Source organism: Ciconia boyciana, chromosome 3, assembly GCF_034638445.1.
Source record: "Ciconia boyciana chromosome 3, ASM3463844v1, whole genome shotgun sequence".
Classification (NCBI taxonomy): domain Eukaryota; kingdom Metazoa; phylum Chordata; class Aves; order Ciconiiformes; family Ciconiidae; genus Ciconia; species Ciconia boyciana.
Window position 1 is genome coordinate 37,744,563 of NC_132936.1, and position 9,932 is coordinate 37,754,494.

A 9,932-nucleotide genomic window follows, 5' to 3' on the forward strand; every position below is an offset into this window, starting at 1 on the left:
TTGCCTTTATTACAGGGAAGGCCAGGGATGCCCACTTTGAACTCCTACCACATGCCAAAGCAAAACCAATGAGTCCTTGAGACCGTGGTCCTTGAGATCATGCTTCTCAAAAATCTCTTAAGAAACTACCATACTAAAGTGATTTCTTTCAACTTTTATAGGACTGTTACGCATTTTTATAACATTTTTCCCATATTTGAATATTTTGGGATCATATGTTTTCATTGCAGAAATTAGTAGGAAAATTCTCCCATTTAAAATTTTACTGCTACTTTATCTAAAAGCATGATGCTTCTTCCCCCATGAAAATAAGGAAGTGGCAATAGCATTTTAATATGTTTTGCAATGCAGATACTTCAAAACGTCAGGGACATTGCTTCTGGTGGATAATCTCTTGCCATTATTAAATATTCTACTCCTTTTAAAATTAATCAATCCACTGGGTTTTGTGCTCTTTCAAACATACACTTACTCAGTTTAGCTCATTGTTTAACCTCACAGTTTTTTCAGCAAGTGAATCCAGGTTTGATAATCTGTGAAAATGTGGAAAAAACATACAAAATCAGGCCTGGGTACTTCTGGAAGTAAAAATTGATAACTAGCACTTGCAGAAACCTTTTTATGATTAAGTCTTAATTTACTGTACAGAGGTTAAGGTAAACAGATGTTCACAGATATTGGTGTATTAGCTGAGTCACAAAGTCACTTTCAGAGCCAGGAATGCAGCCTTATTTCTTATGACACTATTTTCAGGCTGTGAATCCTTCCCTACTCTGTTTTTCCTTCCAATTTATTAACAAAGAGTGAAAAACCCATGGTCTTAGAGCAGTGATGGTTTTAGAGCTAATTGAAGTACTAGGATTAAGACACTTCAGGAGAACCCCAGAACTTGAAAATGGTGATGAGAGATGATGACTCACCTGAACAAACAGAGAGCCTTCTCTTGGACAAACTGTTGAGACAAACAGGTGTCTGGGGGTTCATGAAAACTGCCTGTGTGCTTAGGAGGAAAGTGTGCTCTTGGCAGGGAGTGAAAATGATGGGCTGCTGCAGGAATGCTTGCAATAGCTGCCTGCCTGCAGGTTGGCTGCTTATAGTTTACAGGACTGTAATGAGCAGCTTAAGGCAATTTAAACCTGCCCTGATATTAAGGGGGTGCCCTTGTTCTTCTCGCTGTGGGTTGTACTCATCCACTGCTCCCCTGCCTTGAGCTCCAGACATAGTGTGACTCACTTGTAGATTAATCCAGTGGAGAAAATTAAGGTTATTTCCTAGTTAGATCAGGCACTGTCTTCACATGTGGTTGCGTGTATAGCTCATGTCCCTCGTGGCTTTTCATCTGCTTGAGCAGAGACAGGCTGGGCCGTTTTCAGGTTTAACAGCATCCATGCAGTTTTTCACGTCAAAGGCTTAATCAAACATCCTTCTGCAGAGCTTCAATATTACTTACTACTCCTCTAGGTATTCAGTGATTACATTGTCCTCTTTTCATCCATGGCATTGTTGGGGTTGCTTTCAGTACTGTTTCTGCTTATGCCATGGCCTAGTTGTGAGATCTGTCTTTTATTTGGATTTACTTTTTGGCTATTAATTGTGAATTTACGTTAAATCAGAAATTAGCATCAGTTCATCACCTTTAATGATTTTTTAATTGATGTAAATGTGTCTATTTCCTCTGTTTAATTATGTGTTTAATTTCAATGTTAGGTAGAACAGATCATACCTAAAATTAACAGTGAGGGAACTTAAAACTGTGTCTAATATGTTCATATGTTAGCATTTTAAAAAGTCACGGTAATAGTTCTGTGCTCATAATGATAAGAAGCATCATTTCCCCTAGCAGGGAAAGCAAATAAACTTGACTCTTCCCATAGAGTGAAGTGACTAGATGGTATTCATTGGAAATTATGTATCACACATAGAGAAAACCGTGGAACTGAAAACTAGATAGAACAAATGCGTTTTGTACTCGGCACTGGTGAAGTGAGGCCACACCTTGAATACTGTGTTCAGTTTTGGGCCCCTCACTACAACAAAGACAGTGAGGTGCTGGAGCGTGTCCAGAGAAGGGCAATGAAGCTGGTGAAGGGTCTAGAGCAGAAGTCTTATGAGGAGCGGCTGAGGGAACTGGGGTTGTTTAGCCTGGAGAAAAGGAGGCTGAGGGGAGACCTTATTGCCCTCCACAACTACCTGAAAGGAGGTTGTAGCAAGGTTGGTGTCAGTCTCCTCCCCCAAGTAACAAGTGATAGGATGAGAGGAAACAGCCTCAACTTGTGCCAGGGGAGGTTTAGATTGGATATTAGGAAAAATGTCTTCACCGAAAGGGTTGTCAAGCACTGGAACAGGCTGCCCAGGGAAGTGGTTGAGTCACCATCCCTGGAGGTATTTAAAAGACATGCAGACGTGGCGCTTAGGGTTTACTGGTTTAGTGGTGGACTTGTCAGTGTTAGGTTAATGGTTGGACTCAATGATCTTAAAGGTCTTTTCCAAGCTAAATGATTCTATGGTTCTATATATATATGTGTATGAAAGCTGAAAGGATCAGCAGACATAAAGCTTAGTCCTGGAATACTGACTTATTCCCTGAGTCTATAGCACAGCAGCCTTTTAAGAAGGTGATGACAAAAAGCCATGCTAAGAAATATGGAGTTCAGCTGCCTTAGGACTACTCTTCTTGGAGGTTTCCATTTTAGGAAGTATTTTGTTTGCTAAAATACAAATCGGAAACCCGGTCAGGAACTTATTTGCATTGTTAGGCACTTAAATACCTTTAAAATACATCCACAATAGATTTCCTTTGAATGCAAGTCCATGTTTGTATTTTCCTGTCAAATAAAGTAGTGAAAGGTGTTGTAGTTAGAGAGTTTATGTGCTTTTTTTGCCATTGTAGTTGGTGATATCATTGCAGTTTAGAATAGCTTTTAGGTTTGCATAGGAGAATATGGGTAAGTAACAGTATTTTCCTGAGCATTATTACATATCACCCTTTAGTCTAATACATGATGTGGTAAGATCAATCAGGAAAACATGAATACAAATGTTGACTCATCTTTTTTTTTTTTTTCTCTTTAGGATTACGATGGCTTTTTTGAATCAAAGGAGAGCAACACTGTCTTCTCCTTTCTTGGATTGAAACCTACTTTGGCATCAAAGGTCAGTGTAGTATTGCAGACTTTTCATGGAATTCTTGAAATATTGAGATTGAATTTTCTTTGAACCAAAAGAACTCTGTGTGTTCAGATGCACCACTGCCTTGATCCATACCTTGTCCATATCAGATTCATGCTAATGAGGTGATTGAAACTGTTGCCATGAGAAGCAAAGCGTTTTAAATGAAATCAAGCTTATGCATGGGAGTTAATTTGAGACAGCAGATAAATGAAGTTTAAAGAATACATTCTCCTTCACATTATCAATGTAAATTGAAAGCAACTGACTGAATTATAACAGGAGACAGAACTAGAATCTTAATCACTGGAATATCTGTAGCTTATGTCACCAAAACATCATCTTACTGGGCCAGCCTGGTATAATGGCTCAACCAGGACAGCATTTATTTATTAGGCATTAATTTATTTTTTTTAAATGCTGAAATGCTGGAGCAGTCAGGAGTTATAGCAACTTTCTGGATAAGAATTAAGTTTTAACAAATACATATATACAGGTTAGAACACAAACCCAGTTAACATCTTTCTGTTGAGGGCAGTATAACAGAGGAGTTTTTATTGCCATATAGAAGCCTGGACACTTGTTCAAAGAGACTGTACAGTGCACTTTTGGGCTGTAGGTCAGACACATAGGTGAGGATTTTTCTTCTCTTGGCCACTGTAGATACAGCTGTGTTTGGTAGTAGTACTGTTTCAGGCCTGGATGGTAGCTCTTGCGTGCCTATAGAGTTCCTCTTCTGCCAGGGATTCATTTATTTCTGGACCCCATGAGGGAGAGGAGTAGGAGGGAACCTCAGCAGGGAACTGCAAAAGCAGGTTATTTTGGCAGCCTCGCTTCAAGCTTTGTAGCTTGAAGAACTAGTCCTAGGAAAAAGATGATGTCCTACAGAAATCAGAAATAGCAGCTTCTATGCAGCTCTGTTCCTGGGAAATAACCTGTTGTAGGCCTGGAGGAGTGTCTCTATAAACTTGGCCAGATCACTGCTTCAGTCTGGTAGTACTTCAGAGTGATGCATCCTCGGCTGCTGTGTGGACCAGGGTTAGGGGCACCTTATATGTGAAGGTCACAGACACAGGAGACGAGAATTTATTCATAGCATTAATAATCTTTTTTTTTTTTCCTTTTCTTTTAAATAGGAGTCAGAACCCTAGAAAGCCTATCTGAAGTATCGACAAGCACATCTCCTGGATTAATGACCCTGTTCTTCTGCACACAACAGCTTCCCTAATGGATCACTGTGATAGAGCAAACATGCATCATTAGTAGTAGTCTGCTTGCCATGGGACGGTGCTCTCCAATAATGTGGAGTTAATAACATGCATATGAAACAGGATTAAGGCCAGGCTACTCATCTTCCTTTTTAAAAATACTCATTGTTTATGTTTCACTTTTGTCTTTGGATTGCTTTTGCAACTGGCACTGATATTCTAACAGACACATATGTTTGAGAATAAGGAGTGGAAGTGTAGGGCTTCTATTGTTCATGGATATACTGATATAGGCAGATTCCTTACCTTTTTCCCAACTACTGTAGTTGAAATTAGCTCATCATGATAGTTAAAGTGCTGGTGGTTATTCGAATGTTTGTGCTGGCTATGATCCAGAAGGTAAAAATCGTCAATCTTAAGATCTCAGTCTAAGCCAATAACTGCTGTATTTTTGCTCTACATTTATTTATTGTAATGTTTATGCTAGATCATGTTTATTTTAAGACACATGGGCTGTTAACCTTGTTCATGAAAACTTGATTTGTCTAATGATGCACATTGCAACTGGCTGTTTAAAAACAGTTGCTATCATGGAGGAGGTGCCAAAGTGAAATATTCGGACGTGGTTCCTGTTCCAAATGCGGGTGAAATGTGCAAGAAAACACTTGGTGGAAAATACTGGATAGTTCAGAAGAAGAGGTCTCATAGCTAATTATAATATTGTTATCTCTTAACTGAGAAAGACTTAACACCCAAAGTTGGAGCTGTATAGTTGGGCTGTCTTAAAATGAAATTTTGCCAAAACCTTGAGTTTACCGTCAATAACACACAGCTCCACCATTAGCCACATGAAAGTCAGGGGGATGCTTTGAGAGCCAGGTCTCAGTCCCATAGATGGTTAAACACTCTACCATGGTCCAAGAGCACACCTACTTTGCCCAGCTGTTGTCCTGGTTATATCCCCAGGTATGGAAATGTGGAGGTGCCTCAAAGACAATGAGAAACCTGAGTGTGTGCTTTGCTGGATGAGGCCACAATGGTCAGCTCAGGTGAGGAACAGGAGCCAAGTAAAGGAAGTGGAGATTGTTCCAGTGGGGCTGCATTGATGCACATAGCAGAACTTAAGCCCATGACTTGCCAGTCACCATTATAAAACATATTCTAGACAGAAGTCAAATTGCATTATGCATTTTGAATCATCTGGCTATGAAAATAACAGCTATGCTGTAATGTAGCTTTTACTCAAGTGATTTCATAATGACAGGGTAGTGCCATTCCAATAAATGTCCTTATGTCTTTGGGTAAATGAAAGACAACCATTATGTGGGAAACCTTCTTTGCAATCACAGCATCACTCAGACTGTGTGGCTTGAAGGAAGCCAAACTTGTAAAAAGTGTCAGAAAGCAACACTGCCTGTGCAACAAATCACATGTTCTGTTAAAATCAGTAACAGTGGCATTGGAGACATGTTAGTTGGCAGGGACAACTGGAGGTCATCTTGTCCAGCATTGTCAAAATCAGGGCTAACATGAACACTAGCTTGGATCAGATATGAGTTTGTCTAGCAGAGTCTTAAAAATATCCGAAGATGAAGATCTCTAGGTAACCTGTGCCAGTGCTGCAGTACTCTCCTAGTGAAAACTTTATTTTAACGTCCAGCCTCAACTCCTAGGCTGTAATTTGTGGCTGTTGCCTTTGCTATGTTTTCTGGCACTCACAGGAAGAGACTGGCACCATCTTTTTTGTAACTGCCTTCAAGATAGTTGTAGGCTACCATTAGATCACCTCTTAGCCGCCTTCTTACCAGACTAAACAAACCTGGCTTCCTCAACCTCTCTTTGCAGGCTGTGTGCTTTAGGCCCCTGGCTGCTTTGCTTTGGTGGAGGGCTACTCTTTCCAGTTTGTTCACATCCCTCTTGAACTGGGAGAAGGTCCCAAAATGATATTTCAGATGTGCCCTCACCGGTGCTGAGTAGAGGGGGATAATAACTTTCCTCAGCCTGCAGGCCACACTTCTCCTGAAGTAGCACACTGCATGCTTTCCCCTATTTGCAGTGAGTACGTTGCTGGCTTATGATCAACTTGGCATTCACTAAAATCTCCAGGCCCCTTCAGCAGGGCTATTACTCTGTCAGTTGCTTCCCAGCCCATACTGATGCCTCGCCACCCCTAAGGGCAGAACTTTCTACTTGTCCGTATCGAACTTCATGAGGTTTCTGCTGGCCCAGGTCTCAAGGTTATTGAGGTGCCACTGGACTGAAGCTCTGCCAGCTGTTACCAACCACTGAATCAGGTTCAGGTGTCATTCACAGATTTGCTGAGGGTGCACACTAGGTCATCATCCAAGTCCCTGCTGAAGATGCTGAAAAATAGGAGAACTGTAGCCTCGCAGATTTTGGACAAGGGCTTACTCACGACTACAGAGGTATGACATGAACAATGTTCATGACTACCAGTTGCTGGAGTAAAGAACAGGTTACCTTCCTGTTCGTGTTGTCTCAGCTACAAACTGCTTACAGCTGTGTGGCTTTTCCCTCTAGTACAAAGGCAAGAAAGCTTTAAAAAAGGAGATGTTAAAGGAGTCCATCCATAAATCACTTTCTCTTCGGATCCTCTGATGCCTCCTCAGCTCAGTTAAAGGGCTAGATGGAACAAGAGCACACACAGATTTCAAGTCCATGGTTGTATTTACCAGTCAAAATCTTAGCTACAGCACCTTCTCTAGAGGAATCCTGAATGGGAGTTGATAACATGCATATACAAATATGTATATACATTTTTAAGAATCATGTTGTCTGTGGTAAGTTATTTTGACATTCTTGTCACCAATCCCATATTTTCGTGAGACTTGAACCTCAGTATAGGAAGGGAATGTGACATGAGGTGGAGCTGTAGGTTGTTAACTTCACCTAGTTCAATATAACTGTTCCTGAAAAAAGTGAAAGAAAAATACTTAACTTTGCAAATGCATACAGATATAAATTTACATAATTATGCAGTTGATTACAGAGAAGCCATCCTGGATTTGTCATGTACTTGATATGTTGTAAACTTTGAGAACTGCCTGAAGTCCCAGTTTTGAAAAACTTAGACCTAAGTGTGTAAGTATATACATACCAGTAATCCTGGGCAAAATCCCAGGCTTACTGATGTGAAAGGCAAAACCACACTGATTTCTCCAGGGACGAAATTAGTTTCACAAAACTCCTCTTGAATTTTGCTAGTTGTAGAATAGAAGCCTCCTGTTCAGTGGAAAGCTAGTCATGTTACAGCTGTTAGGTAAACCTAGCTTATTTCAGAGCACGCATGTGGGCATAATCAGTTGTATGGAGGACAACACTAGCTCCAAAGATATCCTGCTTGTTTGCATGGATCGGCAGTGTTAGTCCCTTAGAATATGTGCTTTTGAATTATAAGTGGCTAGTTTAAAAACAAAAAAGTATATATGTTGCTTGAATGTGACTTTGGTCTGTTGTGCAACAGCCTTATTTTTGTAATTAAAGCAAGTAGAGTTCTAGTTTGTTACACAAGATGATCTGAAATTTTTTAAACCAGTTTTGCAATAATGAAATGTAACTTATCAGGTAACTGAAGAGGTCTGTGGAAACTAGAGCCATTTATTTAAAGAAATAGCAAATTCTTAATTCTGTTTAAAATACTTGCATATAAAGGTATGCTTGAGAACCAAATGATCCTAATTTTTAGCTAATACTTGTAACTACCCCACTTTTTAAAAGGAAGAGTAGTGTGAATTAAACTGTAAATCTTTGTACCTAGCTAAAGTTGCTGTGTGGGCTGACGTGCATGCACACATTCACTGTATCAGTGGCTTTGACAGAGGTGTTTTTGTTTGTGCCACACACTACTGGATAGTGCCTTGCCAGAAAGAGGACTGTTTCTGTAGCGTCTTCTTAGATGTGCTTAAATGTTGAACGGAGAAAGGGGTAGTTTCTATACTGCTATTTTTTTAATAATGCAGTAAATTGATTTTGAGGCCTGAGTCAAAAGACACACGCTTTGTAAGGTTGAGACAGTTTTTGATGAGTCTTCTGAACTCTGTTTTTTTCTTAGTGTGGCTTTCTCTTTTTTTTTTCCTTTTCCTTTTTGTTGACTGTATAGAATCAAACCTTCAAAGGGAAGTGGACCTGGAGTAAAGCCCCTAAATCCCTGTTTACACTTTAAAGTAACTATCTGATTCAAGTGTTGAGCAGCCCAAGTGCTATCACTGAAATGAAGTGGAGCTACCAAGCTCTCAGTGGATTTCTTGGTTGTCCTTCCCTGCCCTGTCCCCCCATCAGGCCATTTATTTAGGGAGTCCAATTCTGGGAATTCCATGATTCAGAAGTAGGACCCTCAGATTTTAGGCAGTGCCTTGTGGCACTTCATAGGAGTGGAGGAGTGAGGTCATCGCCAGGAAAGTGCAAAGTCCCATTAGTCTTCAGTGACTTGTCCACTGATTTCACCAGATCTTGGCGCGAGCAGTGGGAGGAGGAGGGAGCCCCAGGTGTTGGCCCTGCACACAGAGTGGGAGTGGAAGACACGGTGCAGAATGGCCCACGGCTTGTTGACAGCACCCTGAGCAGCGGTCCTCACAGGGGCCCTTGGCTGCCAGTGCCATGTGTGAAACCACACAGCGCCGCTCTCCACGGGACTCCACCTCCATCACGGCCTATCCTTCACCTCTCGCTCCCTAAGAATTTGGGAGGGAAAATGGAGAAGAGCTTCTTGAGAGCAGTCCTTCAGCCAGGGCAGGTCTGGCTTACTCTTTTCTTCCTATGCTTTACCTCTTCCTCATGTTCTTCGTCCTGTCCCGCGTAGACCTACCTGCGCGCAAAACTTCCACTCCTGACCATTTGTAACACCCCCGTGAGGTTGCAAACGCAGAGCTGGTGTTCACCTTCACGGCGCCAGTGTTTCGTAACTCAGTGGGGGAAGGAGCACGTTGCATCCTAGGCCGCGTACACTGGAGTTTTAAATTATATATTAAAATCGTGTTCGTCTAATAAAAAGTATAATTCAAAAAAGACATTTGAACTGTGTTGTATGTGCCAAAGAAAACAATGAAAAAATGCGAGTCTTTATCCTTGCTGCAGCTCCCTCTGGTGACAGCCTGGTGCTGTGGCTCGGGCAGCCCCGGCAGCTGGAAGCACTGCAGAGCTCTTCGCCTGGGATGGGTGAGCCTGACTCTGTAAGATGCTGAGCGCCTCTGATCCCTGTTACTCGGTGGGAATTGCAGTGTGCAGAATACCTCCTGGGTTAGGGTCTAGGTCCTCCCCAGGTAAATAGTAGTAAAGAAAAAATGAAGGGATGATTTATTGTCTTCCATTTTTGTGCTTGGGTTAGTTGATAAATACCATGGACATAAAGGCCAGATCCTTTGGGGCAGCTTGGGCAGTGAGGCCAGGAAGTTTTCTCACACTGAAGTTTTCTTCCTAGGGCTAAAATCTTCGGGAGCGCTGCTTTTTCTTGCCTGAAAGGAATGTGAGTTCCTGGTTTGCCTATCCACTTTGCCAATCCGTAGAAGGTATTTAAATATGTTTTATCCAGTAAGTGGC

At 41.4% G+C, this 9,932-nt stretch overlaps 1 protein-coding gene across 1 annotated transcript in view; it reads left to right on the forward strand.

Annotated features, from left to right (window-relative positions):
• Window positions 1–9,395, forward strand: part of SH3BGRL2 (SH3 domain binding glutamate rich protein like 2) — a 47,577-nt gene extending 38,182 nt beyond the window's left edge. The window contains exons 3-4 of the mRNA XM_072855892.1: window positions 3,073–3,153; window positions 4,305–9,395. Of these exons, the coding sequence (XP_072711993.1) occupies window positions 3,073–3,153; window positions 4,305–4,319 (96 nt within the window). The 3' untranslated portion in view covers window positions 4,320–9,395. The remainder of the gene's footprint in view (window positions 1–3,072; window positions 3,154–4,304) is intronic.
• The last annotated feature ends 537 nt before the right edge of the window (window positions 9,396–9,932 follow it).